The 19,180-nt window shown below is 38.9% G+C and overlaps 1 protein-coding gene across 7 annotated transcripts in view; it reads right to left on the reverse strand.

Annotated features, from left to right (window-relative positions):
* Ano4 (anoctamin 4) overlaps window positions 1-19,180 on the reverse strand; it is a 374,740-nt gene that overhangs the window by 78,300 nt on the left and 277,260 nt on the right. For all 7 annotated transcript variants that reach the window (XM_021174227.2, XM_029482964.1, XM_029482962.1 and 4 more), the window contains 3 exons: window positions 9,465-9,571; window positions 3,640-3,695; window positions 1,577-1,698 (listed from right to left, as the gene is read on the reverse strand). In XM_021174227.2, coding sequence (XP_021029886.1) covers window positions 1,577-1,698; window positions 3,640-3,695; window positions 9,465-9,571 — 285 coding nt within the window. The remainder of the gene's footprint in view (window positions 1-1,576; window positions 1,699-3,639; window positions 3,696-9,464; window positions 9,572-19,180) is intronic.

Raw genomic sequence — 19,180 nt, forward strand, 5'->3', positions numbered from 1 at the left:
TTCTCCAGACACTTCTGTGTAATTCTCCAGACACTTCTCTATAAATGTTGGTGCACATTCAATCTTTCCATTCCTCTGAACTATCACACATTTCATAAATTCTCTCATGCATTTTTATCTAATCATTCATGGCCTGGTAAATTTTTTCTAGGTATTTCACATACTACTCCAGACCTGTTGTGGAAATCAAGTTTCTCAACTCCAGGAACTATTAACTGACTACAAAACCCCAATCAGACTGTTATCCTGACGGAGAAGGTTTGCACTAGCAATGGTCTTTTGTTTCTCCTCAGTGTAATTCTACAAGAAAAAGGGGCAGAGACTAGAGGACATTTATTTTTGTTCCCTCCTCTTCCACCTTGTTTACCACAGAATACATCTGTTCAAAGGAAATGACTCTGTCTCAGGAAATATTTTTTCCTCACTTGGGTCTTGTGTGTCATTTGGTACCCTCAATGAAGGAGAGGGAGATGCAATTCATCAATGTCTTGGTCCGTGCCGAATAAATGTGGTAAACGTGAAGCAATGGCTATGGTTGGAAGGAGAGCTGCCTGGGGACAGACTATATAGTGAGATTTTTTTTGTTACTCCCTCCTGAGTTCATTTATTTTTATTTTTATGGTTACCATTTTTGTAGGGCCGAGATGTAAATGAAACATATCTAGCTAGTCTAAGGAATTAGACATGGCTCTCTCTCTAATGGGAAAACTATGATGGTGGATTTCTCTCTCTTGAATCTAAGAAGTAGTCTATAAATAAATGAGGTATCAGTGCATAATACTGACATGGTACTGTAGACAGATCTAGACAATAAAACGTACAACAAAAATATAAATACACAATTATTGTAGGCTAGCTACTGGTTCATTTTTTACTTACAAATTAAAACAGTCTTTAAAGATTATAAGTGTAAGATTAAAATAATTTAATCTTGAAACACTTTGGAATGAGTAATTGTTACCCCAAATGCTTGGCATCAGAAGTGTTTCAACTTCCAGGTCTGTAGTTTTTGGATTTTAGAATATTTATATACACACAGCAGGGCACCTTTAGGGAAGGATCTAAGTCTAAACACAATATCCATTTCTAATTATGCCCATATGTTTTTACTTAGCCTCCATATAGACTGATCTGTCACAGGGCAGGTATGGAAAGTTCCCCTGGTTATATCAGAGCAGGGAGCAGAAAGTTTAGGATTAGAGGAGCAGTTTTGGGTCATAGAGAGTCAACTGTGAGAAGTAATATTCTAGATCATCACTAATATATTCAATTGATTGGTATTACATTTCTATATGGTGACCCACTCCTTGTGGAGTCTTTTGGAAGGCCTAAACCACACCTCTGTCCCTTCCATGGCTCTTCTTTGAGGTCCATCCAAAGGAAACATCACCCTCAACAGAGTGAGGGTGGATTTACCAAGAACAGCCAGTGTCCTCTGAGAGGTTAGTTACTCTTGGGGGAAAAGCCAAGTTAGAGCAGAGCTGAATGTGCCCTTCCCAGGTAAGTTTGTCCTAGAAGACAAAATGCCTTCATTATGCATTGCCATGTTTTTATGTACAGTTGGTTACAAACTCACCTGACAAGATCCAAAGGCTGGTACTTGTACCACACGCCCCAGGAGGCCCAGCACTCATACAGTAGATGTCGGTGGTTTACAGCTCCATGGGTTTTAATGGAGTTTTTACTCCTGTAACTTCCCTGGGATAAGAGCACCACTGTTGGTGAGTGATACCAGCCAACGAGGAAGCAGACAATGATACCTGTGTCTTAAGGTAGCAGTAGCAAGAGGGGTGAGAGCAGCTAGAAAGGGCCCATTCTCTATGAAAGGGGAAGCACTTCTACTTTAATCCGTTATTTTGGATTTGTCTTACTGCTGTTGTCAACAAGTAAAGACCATGTGCTTGAGAGAATAAGGTGGGCTGATACCCAAGCTCAGTTCTGCTGCTTCTTCACTGGGATCTTAGACAAACCTCCTAAAGTCTGAGCTCCACTTTGCTAATCCATCATAAGATTAATAATATTCACTTTGTCACATTTTCTTCCATGTTTGGAATGGACAGTCTGGTTCAGAGGCCATGCCCAAGGCTGGTTCCTTAGCTCTCTAGTTTTGTCAAGACAACATAAGTGGTCATATAGACTTACAGACATGAAAATCCTTGAATGTAAAAAGCTGAATACCCCCTTTGGGTTCTAATGATTCCCATTTCATGGACAAGTGAGGCCAGAGAGATGTTCATGACCCTCCTGATGATGCCAGTTTCACAACTAAAAGGTATCTTTGGAAGGAAACTAATTCACAGTAGTATAGAAATCCTTCCTCACTTTATACTCGGTTTCTGAAGGTTGTTTTGAGGTTAAATAACACAACCTAGTTAAACTGAAGGTCAAAAGAATGATGGCACAGTAAAGTGATCTGTGAATTATCTTCCTATAGAGCCAGGAGTGCCAAGACATGAGAGGACTTATGATCCTCCTGGAGAGGACCATAAGTCACTGTACATCTGAACAGTTGCATCTCCTCATACACTCTTGTGCCTGCCCATCTCTGACCATGCACAAGCACTTCTGTTCCTGACTAGCCAGTTTCCAGAGTACCCACTGAAACCCTTCTGTAGGCAATGCTAGCTAGCTAATCACCACAGAAAGCCACTTTGGGTGAATATTAGTGACCAGAATCAAGAGCCTGTGGCTCCAGAAAACCAGTGTGTCAAAGGTTTGGCTGGCCATTCCTCCTATGTCTTCCGGAAAGCCATGAATTAATACTTCAGACTGAGTTTTCTTTTAAAAATATGGTTTTAATATTCTGTCTAACCTTAAAAAATCAAGAAAAGAAACTTTTCATGTCAAAAGCAATATCTGCTTTGGAGAAGTTTGTCATTCATGTAGAGTCGGACCACCCTCTGAAGTATGTTGGTCTGTCAGGTGCGAGAGGAGGAGCTATGGTGTTTGTCTATATCTATATATCAGTTCACAGTTAGGGTTTATCCCTATCTACGAAATGACAGTTTCTCTGTAATCATGAAGACTGTGTTCCTGTAAACCTAGGGACAGATTCTGGGTTAAATAATCCAAGATCCAGTAGGAAATTCAGGTTAAAGGCCACTACAGTTATACTTAGAGAAGTCAATACAAATGATTTATTAACGTCCCATTTAGTACTAAGCAAGTAAGACACTATCAACACTTACCCATCTTATAATAATGAGTACAGCATTATTAATTTCCATTCATTACATTTGCTTATCTAATAGTTTGCAAAAAATAGTTTGCTCTCATTCTTTCAAAGAATAGCTGTAACTGTATTTATTGCAAAGTCTATACAGTTCAGGAACACTTGTCCTTCCCCTGGTACTTTCTTTCAATGCCTTTTTAATTGCATGACTTAGAGCTTTAAGTCATTTCTCTGAATTCATGCTGGGTGAGTCTTGATTTAAGTGTTCTTCCAGTTACATAAAAAAATAGAAATAAATGTGATGCCGAGGGAGAGATGGAGGGATGTGAGGAGACTCTCCCTAATTACTTCCTAAACAAGTTAAATCAATTCTGAGTGTATGCCTTATCAACAAATTAAAGACTATTCCTAGAAGCCAATTTTAGTAACAGGAAATTGAAGGGAGCTAAGAAGAGAAAGCACAATACCTCATGCAGGGGAAAGGCAGCTTCATAGGAGCCATTGGTAAGCAAGCGGTTCAGACCTGAAGCAACAAGGAAGCCCATTTCAGTGAACGTTGAACTTGAATCTTCAGTGATCAAGACTAAGTAAAGACAGAGCTACACTTCCTGGAAAACACAGCCTGGGTTTTCTCAGTAGTGAGTAAAACTAGTTTAGATACCATCAGCTTAGAAAGAAATCTTTATTATATGCCAGGAGGTTGTGATCAAGTACTTGGGAAAGCAGGTTTTTATTAATTCAAAATATTAAATTTCTCTAGATTGGATATATCCATGTATATACAGTGCACATTGTGCCATGACTACCATAGTCAAGTTAATTAATATGCACATCACCACCATGGGGTATACCAGATCTCTAAGGTCTGGCTAGTCGATATTCCACATGTAAGTGAGGTTATGGAGTATTTGTGTTTCTGGGTTGCTCTGAGCCGTCCAGGTTTATCCATGTTGTCACAAGGCTTTTAAAGGCTGAATACATTTCCATTCTCTACATGTATCACACTGTATTTATTCACACCTAGATTGTTCCATACCTTGACTGTGATGAATATGCTCAATGAATATGGACTCATTTTTGGAAGTTGTTTTTCAACATACTTATTTATCTGGATGTGCACTCCAGAGTAGGGTTGCTGGAGAAGAAGGCAGTTTACTTTCAATGCCTTGAGAAGCCTCTATAGTGTTTCCCATAGTGATTGCACCATTTGCTTTCGCACTAAGGCTCCCTTTTGCTTCTTTCTCACATGGGAAGCCATTCCTGTCCTTTTGACAACAGCCATTATAATAGGTATGACGTGGTATTTCTTTTGGGTTTTGACTTGGATTTTTCTAAGTACTAATCATGTTGAACAGCTTTTCATATCCCTGTTGTCCAGTTGTATGTTTTCTAGGATAAAGTATCTCTTAACATCCTTGGCTCATTTTAAAATCAAGTTATGTGGGTTTCTTTTTTTAAAAAAAAAACTGTTGAATAAGTTTCTTAAATATTTCAGATATCAATCTCTCACCAGAAACATGGTTTGCAATCATGTCCTCCCATTTTCTAAGATCCTCTAGTTTTAAAATGGAAGGGTAGGTAGATATGTGGATTTTTAAAAATGTTTGAGGTAAGGAAATTAAAGCATGACTGACATATAATAATGAACACATACTTAAGATGCACAGTTATTAAGTTCTGATATATCTGTGTCATCAGGGAGTCATCAACATGACAAAGACATTAAATATATCCTTGTCTTCAAAACCTTTCTTATGCTACTTTGTAATCTGCCTTTTCCTGTGCTATCACCAAGACAAATGCTGACCTGTTTTCTGTTACTCTCAATTTTTATTTATTTTCTAAAGTCTCACATCAGTGTTGACATTCAATATTAACTTATTTCGTCTGACTTCTTTTATTTGGAATGAGACTTTCTCATACCATAAGCATCAGTAACTCCTTCCTCTCCTTTTCAGTTTCTTAAGATTATCTCATTATTTGTGTGTGTGTGTGTGTGTGTGTGTGTGTGTGTGTGTGTGTGTTCGTGTCTGTGTAGTGTATGTGCACATAAGCACAGGTGCTCAAGTAGACCAGAAGAGGGCACCAGGTCTCCTGGAGGTGGAATCAGATGTTTGGTTTCCATCCAACAAGGTGCTGAGAAGGGAACTCTGGTCTTCTGTAAGAGCAGCAAATGCTCTTATGAGTGAATCCAGTGATTCATTTCTTTTTATTACTGAGTTCATCACATGAATGTATAATAATTTATGCAATCTCTGGATAATGGACATTTTGGTTGTTTCTAGTCTTGATTTGTTATAATCAAAGGTCCTAGTGGCATTTACAGATAAAATTTTGTATATGTACATGGATTCACTTTATTCCTGTTGTTTTATTTACTTTATTCCTGTTGTTTTATTCACTTTATTAGGGAGGTAGAGATGGATCTGGGAGGCGTTGAGGGGATAAGTTGGGTAGTATGATGAATATGATCCAAATTTGTATGAAACTCTCAAAGAATTAATCAAATAATTTTTAAAGACCTCTAAAAGGATGAAGATGTTTTATATCTCTCAACAGGCTTTTATTTCTCTTGTGAAGAATGCTCTCTATACACTAGATCTAGATTAAAATCCAGGGGCCTAGCTTAACAGGAAACTGCATGTGTAGTCCTTCACCTCAACCCTCCGATGTTTGCTGCTTTTAATCACAGTAACATGCCAATGGCTTAAGATGTCTGACAGTAATGTCAAATGTCTCAGGAGCACATGTGAAATGAAAATATTAGTGGAAATTTGCATTTTATCTAACACACATGAACTCTTCAACCAATACATTTACAATGAATGAGTAAATTATAGAATATGTAGTAAGCTTGGATTTCCTGGAGTCTCTTGTTGAAAATTAGAAAATTCAGGATTCCTGAAGACCTATTAGATGTTGAGGAAAGTTTTGTCTAAATCCTACTAATATTTATAGTCTGTCACCTTAACTCTCCTTGTAAACGTAAAACTTGAGACTATAAATCAATTTCAAGACTGATTGTGTATGTACATGTACATAAGAAAATCCTCTGTTGAGTTATTAATTGCTCTGTTTTCAAAGTAGGTTTTACTAGGTTTGATTTTCACAGTTAGAAGACATTCAGAGAGAGGCTGAAACCCATATATAGTGACAGTTTATACTCCACTAAAATACCTTTATGAATCATGTCTAGAAATCAATATTCTTTGTTATTTCTGATCAATGTTGGCTCATGCAAGGTGACATTTTCAGAAAGAGTTTTCAGCAGAAAACAACATGGGCTGAACATTAATTCTATCAAGAAGTTCAGTTTTCTTTTAATGTGTTTTCTTTTATTTATGAAATGATAGATGAAAATGAAATATTAGATAAATGGATCATTTGTAGTTTTACTTTATATTTTCCAGCAAATTATATGGTCTCAAAATTTACTAGTTAACAATTTATTCTTTGGTTTATATTTTTAAGTCAACATGCTCCCATTTTTTTCTTTACTGCTTTTCTAAAAATTTGTTTATTCAATTATTATTTGTAGTGTTAGGAATTAAACCTAATGCCTGTGCTCTACCAGTGAATAACGTCTTTGGCTCCTTACCAGTTTTCAAAGCTAGAGTCCTTGAATAGAATCCTCCTCCTTCATCAACTGAGAGAGTCATCTACCAAGACTCTCTGACAAGTAACAATACTGCATTCAGTGCTCCTTGGGAATATTGAAAGCCAGTCTCCGCTTTCTTGTGTTTTATCTGGATTAGTTCTAAAACAGCTTAAAATGTGAGATGAAAACATTTGGCATCATAACTGTCCCATGTTCCTGCTGTGAAGTTTTTGATTATGTAAGAATGGTGAAAGAGTTACACCCATTATGTTTAACAGAACTTCAGTTGGTTCAACATAAATGTATTGATTTATTCTTCTAGACAATAGACACTGGGCTAGACAATGATGATTCAAAGATGAGTAAGGTCACTTCAAAATGACATGTCATCTGAACTAGTGATCTTCAGTAGTAGCCATTCAACCCACTGCTATGTTATGAGTTGTGGGATATGCTAATAATAATAATAATAAAGATACTATATTTTGAGTTACTTGAAGGTTTTGAAATAGTCCTTACTAGCTCTTTCCACAGTTTCACAGTGATTTACTTTCTGGTTAGTATGTTTATGAAACCACATGAACTGAAAAAATATGATAGAAAGCTGTGTATTAGTACACTGAAGTTTGTCTTAACAAATCATTTTTAAGGAATTAATGCAAAAAATAATTTAGACAATAATTAAATATTCAGGAGATCAATGTCAACAGTGGTTCTCGTCAGGTGGCAGATTTGCACAATGTCTTTGGAAGTCTCTCAGGACAATATAATGATGTGCTGTGACAAACAGTAACTACTAACAAAAAAAATAGTGATAGGAATTCAGAGGAGAGAGTCCTTCCAGCCGGAATATCACCAAAGACATAGAGGAGAGGACAGGTCTCCAGGGAGGATGACTGTGGCAGACACTATGGGCTATGTTCAGTTATAGTCCCATCTGAATTAAGAATGACCTACATGAAGTTAAGTATCCGTGGGTCCACCTACACTGATGCTCTCTGGATAATCCATTCTGCATGTATCCAGATATGGAACAGGTACTTATCCATTTCTCTCCATTACATTTTACCTTTGCAGATTAGCATCAGAGTAGGTTGGCTTTCTCCCACCTTTTTTTCACTACACTAGTGACTCACACTGAGCTCGAGTCCACGAAACTCTCAAATCTGTTCCTCTCACAGTGTTGTTGGACAACATTTCTCCCACACTGCAAGGGGTGGTTGTTTTGCATTTACAAACTGTTAAGTGTTGTCTCTCTGGATTTGGCAGAGCTACTAAGATGTCTGAGGTTGCAGATCCAATGGCTAAAATGATTTATACAGCCATCAAGACTTGCCCATAGGATGTGTGATGAGAAGGTTGCTCTTCTACTTTTTAATTACAAGTCAGTAATGGATGCCTTGCACATCAGCTCTAGCTGTATCTTTAGTCTCTGCTTCTCAGTGGTAGAACTGGGCCTTAGAGGTATTTCTGGATGTTGGATCATACCATAGTAAGCTTTGCTAGCTGAAGTCACTGAGTGGACAATGATGGGGGAAGGGGTTTAGCTTCCTAGATCCAGCACTCCCCTCAGCAAATTTCTTAGGCATTCAATTCTGCAGTACCAGCACCTCCAGTGTGTGATGAGCAAGGGCATGTTTCTCGGTATCATTATACATGGCTCCCTGGGATAATGCTGCCGGTGAAACCTCTCCCTGTGACCAACTTTCCTGGAACCATCTAGATAGTTGTCCTGAATATTCCAGAGAGCAGATCTTCTACAAGTCTCCAGCAAACACCTTTGCTTCAATCGTAGTTCTTATACCAGTTCCAGACCTTAGCTGATAAGATGGAGGATTAGAATCATGGAGGACTGGGATCATGGAGGACTGGGATCACGGAGGATCTGCTAGCCTCTCTTCTGTGTTCCTATCCCTGACCAGCCAGTCCTCCACAGCTCTAACCCTTGCCATAGTTAGCTATTTATCTTAAGATCTGCTCATTCCCATGATGGATACTTTTGCCTTTTTGTTGTCCCTTGACTGATATAGATCATTATTCAAGCCACGTTTTGAGTGGGACAGAAATAAGGGCAAAGCCACCCAACTCTTCCTGATATATAATAACCTATTTAATAAAGCATGGTAATATAACACAGAACTATTCTCACAAAAGGCCTAAAATACAAAGTTTGGAGGACGTTTAGTAGGAGAGAATGTGGCTTGCGTGACACAAAGCCATCTCTGCACTTGTGGCTTCTCCCCACACCCTGTCTACCATTCCATCATTCCACATTGTCTCCTGCCACTCTCTGCTCAGTTTGGATTTCATTTTCTCTGGAAAGCTTTCTCTGACTACTCAATGTCAATTACCTCTGCAGTCTACCTTTGAACTGACACCTTTTAATCATTTTTTTCATGTTAATTACTGAACATATGCATTCTTTTAGCTTTTTATATAGGCGCTCTAATAAAGACCTGCAATTATTTCTTTAATCTCTTGACGTGGGTGCTCCACAAATACCTGCTGGATTGAATGTCTCAGTAATCATAAATAAATGAGATAAAATGCTGTTCAAAAGAAGGTAATTAAGTGTGCTAAGTGCACGTGTGAATTCTTCATCAAGGGGGTAGGTAGAGGGTGTAAAGAGGCTCAGGGAAAAGGTCTCTGGAATTCCCAAAACACCAGACGTTTGTAACGGTAACAATTACTCACCGATTTTATTCTTTCCTTCCTCGTACTTTATTCTTTGTAAAATATGATGCACGATTCTGCTTCTTGTGGCATTGTTGAAGAAAGTGTCTTTGTTGTGTATGATGAAGCTGCACACACACACATTGAAAGTACAAGTTAAGATAAATGGGAACTAAGGGACTCTGCTTGTTCTAATTTGATGCTGCTGATATGGAGGGATTCTCTGGGAGTTCTAGACGGTATGTCAGCAACAGCATGAAAGAGCCTAGAGAATACACCAGGGAGCTCACAACTCTGAGTAGTTCTGGTTCTTGGAATTCTGGGTACCAATACCATTACAGTGGGAAGGAGTTGGGGCTATGTGGAATTAAGAAACATACTAACAGCAAGTCTAGGTATTGTATCTTGTTTTCTTTTTTTCTTTCCTTTTCTTTTCTTTCCTTTCCTTTCCTTTCCTTTTCTTTTCTTTTCTTTTCTTTTCTTTTCTTTTCTTTTCTTTTCTTTCCTTTCCTTTCCTTTCCTTTCCTTTCCTTTCCTTTCCTTTCCTTTCCTTTCCTTTCCTTTCCTTTCCTTTCCTTTCCTTTTCTTTTCTTTTCTTTTCTTTTCTTTTCTTTTCTTTTCTTTTCTTTTCTTTTCTTTTCTTTTCTTTTCTTTTCTTCCTATTTTGACCATGACATAAATCTGACTAAAGATGAATTCTGTTTTTACCTTCTGTGTCTTTGGCTATTCTCTCTCCCACATACTGCTCAGTGGGGTTTAAGACTCAGAGTTGGCTTGAGTAAGGCAGAGGTGATTAACAAGACCCAGTTTGGGGCAGGGCTAAGGTATCTGGGGCTCAGCTCTGAGCCCAGCCTTCCCTTCCATAGTCTGTCTTGGTAAAGACTTTCCAAAGCATACATTTAAGGTATTTTCTCTCATTTAATTGTCCTGCCAGTTCAGCTAGCTAGCTCTCTAATTTCCCTCTCTCCCTTTCTCCCACTCCCTTCCTCTCAACAGTAATGTTGGCTTTGCATTTCTTTTTTTTTTTTTTAAAGATTTTTATTTATTTTTATTATATATAAGTACACTGTAGCTGTCTTCAGACACTCCAGAAGAGGGAGTCAGATCTCATTACAGATGGTTGTGAGCCACCATGTGGTTGCTGGGATTTGAACTTTGGACCTTCGGAAGAGCAGTCGGGTGCTCTTACCCACTGAGCTATCTCACCAGCCCTGGCTTTGCATTTCTATTAGCCATGCCACTCAAAGGATGTGTGTTTCAGGTAACAGGTAGAGTGTCTAAGGCATATCATTCATCATGAATTGGCCATGTCTTCCCTTTCTAAAAATAAACGTGATGAACGGTAGTCTACCATCAATATTTTACATGGTTTCACTTCCCCAAGCATATGGTCTATCCACCCAGTAAAGTTGAGTGGATTCTTCCTATAACTGGGATGTCACGTGAATGTTTATAAGTGTTGGTAGCTATCTCCTCCTAACTAAGCTTGAAGATACTTGTTTCAGCAAGTTTTCATTGTACCCCAGATACTTCAAAGAACAATCCCCCTGCCTCTGAACTGTTTCTCTCACAACCCTTGACCATCAAGTACTACCACTTGTTTGCATGTTTTTATCAGATGTTTATGGAGGATAATCAATAAGGCATTGGTCATACATTGATAAGGAAAACATCTTTGTCTTTGAGATTAAGTCTGATGAGGAAGGCAGATGAACCTCCTCCTATATCAGGGACAGGCAGACTCTCCCTTCTTTTGCATGAACATTCTCCTGCTTAGGAATGCAAGCTGACATGGGAGAAGCAGTTGACACCTAACTCTGAGTCTCTAGTATCTCATGGGTGGCTAGGTTGCAGGTCCAGGAGGGCATGGAGGGTTTGCATCAGTGGGAACTACCATCACATGTTCTTATAGAAGACCAAAGGAGGGGAAGAGACAAAACTGGCCCAGGAGAAGTATGCCCTACTTGGGTTTCATTTTGGGACCAAGGTTAGGAAGGGGATTTTGGGAAGAACACATAAAAGAGAGGAAAACCCAAGGATGTGGGGATATGAAAATCATATTGGCTGACTCCTTAGAGAAATATCTTTCCCACTTTCCTTCCTTTGACATCCCTCACAGATGTGGCTCTAAGGGAAATTTGATGTGGCACAGGAGAGAAGCCTGAGCAGCTACAGCAGATGCAATGTCTCTCTCAGATTTCCACTTGGGTCGTTTAGATATTTTATGATGTCAAAGAGTAAAAGGAGAAAGTCAAAAATTACACCAAATGTATTTCTTTTTAAATTTGTCCTTCTTTGCTTGTTCATCTTACTTGAGGTAGGTCATTACATTTTAATGTCAAATAAAGATGTCATAAACAATTAGACAACAAATAAAAATCCCATTTAGACTTAAGTTATAAAGCCCACGAGCTCAACCACACTTGATGGGATAATTCAGAGCTAAAAGCCCATGTCTCCCCCATTAAATAGTTTTCTGCTTCTTTCTTTATTTATGGCACCTTTTATATCTTCAGAGAATATGCAGTAGTTCTCTATAATAAGCCTCACAGATAAGTTACTTTTGTTTTCCCTCTTCTTTATATTTAGGTTGTACCTAGAATCTGGACAGTCTATAGTGCAAGCAAACACAGTGGGCATAAGCCAAGGACCATTCTAACCACCCAATACACAAATATATTCAATCCTTTCAACAACCCGTGATGTAAAGAACATACTTGCTCAATTGTACAGGCAAAGCATCAGAGGGGTTAAGGCATGTACCTCAAATCATTCAGCTAATGAGATGCAGAGTCAGGATTAGAACTCAGGTCTCCCTGGCTGCAGGGGCTGACCTCCTTACTATCGCACTTGTCTGCTTCTTTATATTTCAGATACTTCCTAAGTCCTAAATGTTGGCTCTCCCTGATGCCAGTCCAGGCAGAACTTGACCTGGAATGTTCTTGTTTCTATTCTTCTTGTAAATCAGCTTAGGCCCCACCTCCCTCGAATACTCTTGATTGATGCCCCTCCCCATTATTACTATAAACACTAGCATGGCATTATGAAGAGAAAGAAGAAAAAAGAAGCCACAGATGGGATGAGGAGGGATACAGGAGTTGAGCCTTGGGCATGCTCAGCATCTCCGGTTTTTCCCTGAAGATGCTGAACTTAAATAGACCCCAGTCCATTCTCAACCTTTGCCACATATTATGCGGTACTGGGGTCATAGTTGGAAGTCAATGTTTCCTCATTTGGGAAATGAAAAAAATTGCTGCTGCTAATCTCAGAGGATTTTGTAAGAATTAGACAAGATGATAAACAAATGACTGTCTGGGAAGGTCTCAGAATTAGCCATCTTCACAGTTTTTGGCCTACTACTCTGTAGCAAGACTTCTATGAACCCTTGCTTCTTCATGTGAGTCTCTTGGGGGCAGGGACTGCCCATGAACTTCTATATCCCTCACACTAGCATAGGGAGAGAAACACACTAATCTCTAACGTAGCACTAAAGGAGCTAACCTTCTGGAGAATACTGACTATCGTATCTTCTTACACCTTGGTCTCTTCTCCAGTCTTGGAGCTCTTTCTACCCTTTCTGTTTCTTCCAGATAGCTATTGAGTCATTCCTTCAACACTGGGTGTTTAAGCACATCTTGAAGACATTGGACTCTGTTTTATGGACTTTCTCTCTTAAATAGGAGGAGTTGAAGAAGGGACAATGATAGTTCACTACACTGTAGTTTTCATGCTTTTCTTAGCCATAGAAATATCACTTCTCACATACATAACACACACAGAGAGACATGGACACGGACACAGACACACGCGGACATAGACACATGGACAATGACCAGACCAATTTTAGCAAATACATCTTTTAAAGCTACAAGTATCTGAGGAGGAATCTACAAGCTTAGAAACTTGGATCTGCTCTTACAAATTCCTTGGGAGGGTAGTAAAGAAATACAGAATCGGGCTGGTGAGATGGCTCAGTGGGTAAGAGCACCCGACTGCTCTTCCGAAGGTCCAGAGTTCAAATCCCAGCAACCACATGGTGGCTCACAACCATCCGCAAAGAGATCTGGCGCCCTCTTCTGGAGTGTCTGAAGACAGCTACAGTGTACTTACATATAATAAATAAATCTTTAAAAAAAAAAAAAAANAAATACAGAATCTCTGGGGACCATTTGACCAGGTTGGTAATATTATGCAAATATCTTCATATTACATTTAATCTAAAGTTCTCTTTTGGCAATGTATTCCACCAATATTCTTGTCCACATGAAAGTAACAGATACACAATAATGTTCACTATGACATGGATTATAATAGTAAAGGCTAGAGATTGCCTACCTAATTCATCAAGATGGAGATAGAGAAACATGTAATAATACATTTCCACAGTAGAGAATACAACTGGATGGACCAATGGAACTCACAGTAAATGCTACACACATCCGAAATGAGCCAGGCATTGTGGTACCAGGACAGTGTAAGAGGAAAACAAGGTTCAAATGGGCAAAGAGTTGTGTTAGGGGAGGACATGTGCACACAGATTGTATTAGCAAACATTTGCTGATCCATGTGGAGAATGACCATGGAAGGATGTATATTATATAAGTGTGTGTGTGTGTATGTAGCTGCCAAAAGAAAAATTTCCACTGCCCCACACCTCCTGCTGAGAAGTATTTGTACTTCCCCTTTTACGTGTGCATTTCTACTGCCCCACCCCTCCTGCTGAAAAGTACTTCCCCTTTTGCTTGTGCATTTAAGCCTTAAGCCTTTCTCAATACAGTGAGACCTTGATGCTATTCAGATTGCTTTCGTGTGTCATTCATTGCACAGGGTTCTCGTCTCTCCCTCCCCCTATTTGGTTCTTAGGAGGAGGTCCCCTTGAGACCCTCGGATAACTGGACCTGCTGGGCGGGTCATATCCTTGCTATGCAATATGGTACCCTCCCAAGTCTTCTGTCTCTTGTCAACTGAAGCACAGGAATACTGAGGGGTGAGGAATGCCCTATAGGGCCATATGGAGACTGACAGAAGACTTGGGCTCAAGTTTTATTGTTCCACAAAATCTGTGTCTTCAATAAAACCCTCTGAGTTTTTTTTGGAACATAATTGCTTGTTAGAAAAATAAGGGTTTTAATGCCTTAATGCTCAATGAAAGGGTTAGCTATCATCCAAAACAAAACTTTTGATCTCTAGATTTATAAAAGAAAAAATGTCTCTTCTTCTATTCCCTTTAAAAAGAGAAGGACACTGCCATGAACTTAATTTCACAAGTCACAAATTTGAATGTATCCCCTACTCTCTCTTCCTTCCATGTCCAACAACATCCAGTCCACTAAATTCTTCAGATTCCTTTATTCAACTGCTCTATTTAGACCACTAGAGCAAAGAAGTACTCTCAATGATGTGAAATATCAATGATTTAAAATTTTAAGAAGTAGTAACTTTCTCAGGAAGTATTTTAATATATGGAAATGGTATTCTACAATTATTTGATAATTATAGCTATATAATTGACCTTTATATATTTGAAAATTGACGACATGTCAAAGTAGGAAAAAGACCCACATGGCATATCAGAACAACCCTCTTGCTTCTGAAATGGAGTAGCCTGGACTATGTGCCAGCTAAATTTCAGGATGAATCTACAGGTGACTGCTCTGGTACCTTTTTTTTTTTTTTTTTTTGGCTTTGCATATTGAAAATCGTGTCTATTGTAGTTATTTTTTCCCTTGTCCCATCACTATATATTGGAAATGCTGGGATAGAATATTTACTTATCCTTTTTATTTACAGATTTTTGGCCACAATGGAGCTGGGTCCAAGGATTTTCATCTGTATCTAATCTGAGATGGAATAGCATATCCTATGCTTTGTTGAGCTTAATGTAATGTTGGATAGGGCATATAGGAATCTTGGGATGCGAATGGTTTCTCCTACCTATCTAACTATCTGTTTGTCCATCCATCTGTCTGTCTGTCTGTCCATCTGACCATCTATCATCTATCTATCTACCTATCTATCTATCTATCTATCTATCTACCATCCATGTGTAGAAAATAAGAGTAAATTATAGCTAGAGAACACTATGGTAGGTAATAAAAAATGACCAAAATTTTCACTTATTGCTAGTCCTCCATACTACTTTGGGACATGAATTTCTTGTTCTTTGCATCCACGAGCAACATCTATTATCTTCACTTTGTAAGTTGGAACAGCACTTGTGATTTGTTTTAAAGAGGTTATGAGAAAAGTGATCTCAGACATGGGTCTTCATTTACATTCTTAGCAGCTTGGGTTGTTGCCCCAAGTCTGACTAGATGAAGAGGCAGGACCTGGCCTCTCTGAAGACGAGGCAATCGGAGGAAAGGAAAGAGCTGGCACCAAATGTCAGGTGAGCAAATGAAGAGTTACAGCCATGTGCTGGGCTTCATATGAATCCAGCAGAAGACTCGCCCAGTTGAGGCCAACATAATTGCAAATAGGGTGACTGCTGTTTAAAGCCAGTGAATTTGGTAGTAGTTGGTTTCAGAACAATAGCTAGCCAATGGGCCTTCTTTGATGGTTACAGTTATATTGCTTCATAATACAAAAAAGTAAAGGTTAATCTCTTCAAAATAAATATTTCAGGAAACTTCCTTAATTAGAATTTTAAATAGAGATTTCTATTTTAGCAAAGAGAAGCAAAGGTGATACAGCTAACTGTCACTTAAATTATGCCCTCAAATTAATGAAAAGCTAACTAGGAACAAAGCAAGCAATTAATTTTTTTTATGTGACAAGGCCTATTTCGAGAGTTTTCTGGGCTTTAGGCAACGAATTTTTTTTTTTTTAATCTTAAGAGTGCTTGTTAAGAGAAAAAGAATGAGGGGATTATCATATCAAATATATAATAGTCAAAGTTCAGACAGGTAAAGATTTTCAAGCCTCTTTTAAGGATTAATGCAATAAGCTACTAGAATAGTAGGGCTTTAAAAATTTCAAATAGTCACTCCTAATTGTGCTTCACGATAGAATCTTTACTGAGAGTTAAATATGGATTAAAAATCTGCTCTTGAGGCTTTCGGGCTAAAGATGGGAAATGAAGCACTTGACTTCAACTTGAGACTTCTTCCAAACTCACAAAACTATAATAGCAGCATATGCGCGTGTGGCTAAGTAGGAGCTCGAGGACACTCCAAATACCCAGGTGAATGCAAGCAATTGAAACAGAGAAGAAACAATTCTAGAAGTGAGAAGCTGAGTCAGTGGTCAGTGGAAAGCCTCATCAGCAAACTAGAAAAAAAAAAAAACAGAGTAATACTAGAACTTGAAGACAAGGTTGAAGACTTATCACTCAGAGACAAAAATGAGGGGAAAATTAATAGATAGACAGAGTATACTCAATTTCTGTGACACTACTAAAGATCAAACCTATAAAGCTAAGAATAAATGAGGAACCCAAGTTACAGGTTATAAGCATTAAAAAAAAAAGTCTATTCAAAAAGAAAAAAAAAAGCAGAAATTTCTTGGATCCTGGGGAAGACATCGTGATCTGGTATAGGAAGCTACTTAGAGCCTCAGATAGATGTTTTGGAAAAGAATCTCTCTGTGACAAGTGGCAAAAGTACCAAACTAAGGAAAAATACCAAAAGCTGAGGGGGGGAAAAAAAGCAACATTCACTTATGAAATCAAACCTATCAGAATAACATCAGATTTCTCAGCAGAAAAACTAAAAGCCAGTAGTGAGTGGGATGATTATTTCAAACCCTGTGTGTGTGTGTGTGTGTGTGTGTGAGAACTGTGCCAACTTAGATTACTGATTATACCAATGTCCTCCAGAATCAATGGAGAAGCAAAGACCCGCCTGTCAGAAAAGCAGATGCTGACAGAACAGTGGATGATACCTTAGAAACTTTATACCTAGAAGAGGAAGCAAGAGAAACATAACCTTTAAGGCATGGGAAGTAGGGGGCATGATGAAGTATCAGCAGAAGGGATGGGACGTTAGCTCATTTGTAGAGTACTTGTCACACATGCAGGAGGCCATGGGTTCAATCCTCAATACAGCCAGAAGGAAAAATGAACATATCTCATAAGTATAGATCAGCCAAGGGAAAATAGGAAAGAGCCGGACAGTATTGACTCAGAAAACCATGAAGTTTCTGTGTTAAATAAAGGAGAAAGCAATGAACATAGATCATTAAAAGGTACACAGGGGGAGGAAATACAACAAAACAATAGGCATATGTATATAACTTACAATAGCAACCCTGGCTGTAAATAGTCCCGGTTCTTCTAGTAATCATTCAGTCTGGCTGGGTCACATTAGTATCCAACAAATTCCTGCTTGCAAGAAATTTATCTCCCCAGCAAAACATACACAGACAGAAGGCTCAAAGGCTCAAAGGCTATTCCAGCAAACTAATTCTGAAAACAGACAGGAGTAGCTATATTCATATCCAATAAAACAGACTTTTAAAGTCAAAATTAGTCAGATGAGACAAATATGATTTTATATATTGCTGAAGGGAACAGTTTCTCAAGAAAATATAACAATCATAAACACATATGATCTGAATATTGTAGAATTTACTTTTATGAAGCAAACACCATGGGATATAAAGGGAATGATTGGTCCAACACAGCAATAACGGGAAACTTCAATACCCCACTCTTACCAGTAGAGAGAGCATCAAAACAAAATACAAAGAATCAAATGGACTCAGTAAACACCAACAGTGCATCATACTCAATAGCTGAAGGATATACAGTTTTTCTCCACCAACACATTGAATTTTCATCAAGATGTTATTTTTAGGCCTTAAAGCAAGTTTAAAGAAACACACCAGAGGATTGGAGAGATAGATCACTGGTTAAGAGCACTTGGTCCTCTTGTAGATGACCCAGGTTCTGTTCCCAGCATCTATATGGTGGCTAACAACCATCAGTAACTCAAATTCTAGGTCAGCAAATGTCCTTTCCTGACCTCCACAGGCACCTGGCACTCATGTGGTGCATATACGTATATGTGGGCAAAACACTTATACAAATAAAGTAATGAATAAATCTAAAAAATATTTTAACCCTTTTTCTCAAGAGACACACTCAAAATTGAAGTAGTTTTTGCCTTGTATCAGATCATAGTTAAAAAGAAGAAATCAACTGTTATAAAAACTAAAGCAGATTCTGCACAGGCCCCAGACATACGGAGTGTATTCTGCACAGGTGAGAGTACGGAATACAGAAGCTAATAGCTTCTGGGACGGGGGGAGCCACAGAGCTTCTAAGGCAGCCCCCTTTTCTGTCCCCAGACAGCTGGCCACTTTCCGGGCCAGAGGTTAGGGATCCGACCAGCCGGAAACGCTTTGCCTGAGCATCAGCAGCAGACATCCTGGTCCCGGGACCCTGCTGAGTGCATTCTACACAGGCCCCAGACATCCAACCACCTTCCCTGCCAGAGGAAAGGGGTCCGAGCGGAGAGGGAGCGCTTTGCCTGAGCATCAGCAGCAGACATCTTGGTTCCAGGACCCCGCCGAGTGTATTCTGCACAGCCCCAGAGATTTCCAGATGGCGAAAGGCAAACGCAAGAATCCTACTAACAGAAATCAAGACCACTCACCATCATCATAACGCAGCACTCCCACCCCACCTAGTCCTGGGCACCCCAACACAACCAAAAGCTATACCGAGATTTAAAAACATATCTCATGATGATGGTAGAGGACATCAAGAAGAACTTTAATAACTCACTTAAAGAAAT

This window comes from Mus caroli, chromosome 10 (assembly GCF_900094665.2).
Source record: "Mus caroli chromosome 10, CAROLI_EIJ_v1.1, whole genome shotgun sequence".
NCBI lineage: Eukaryota > Metazoa > Chordata > Mammalia > Rodentia > Muridae > Mus > Mus caroli.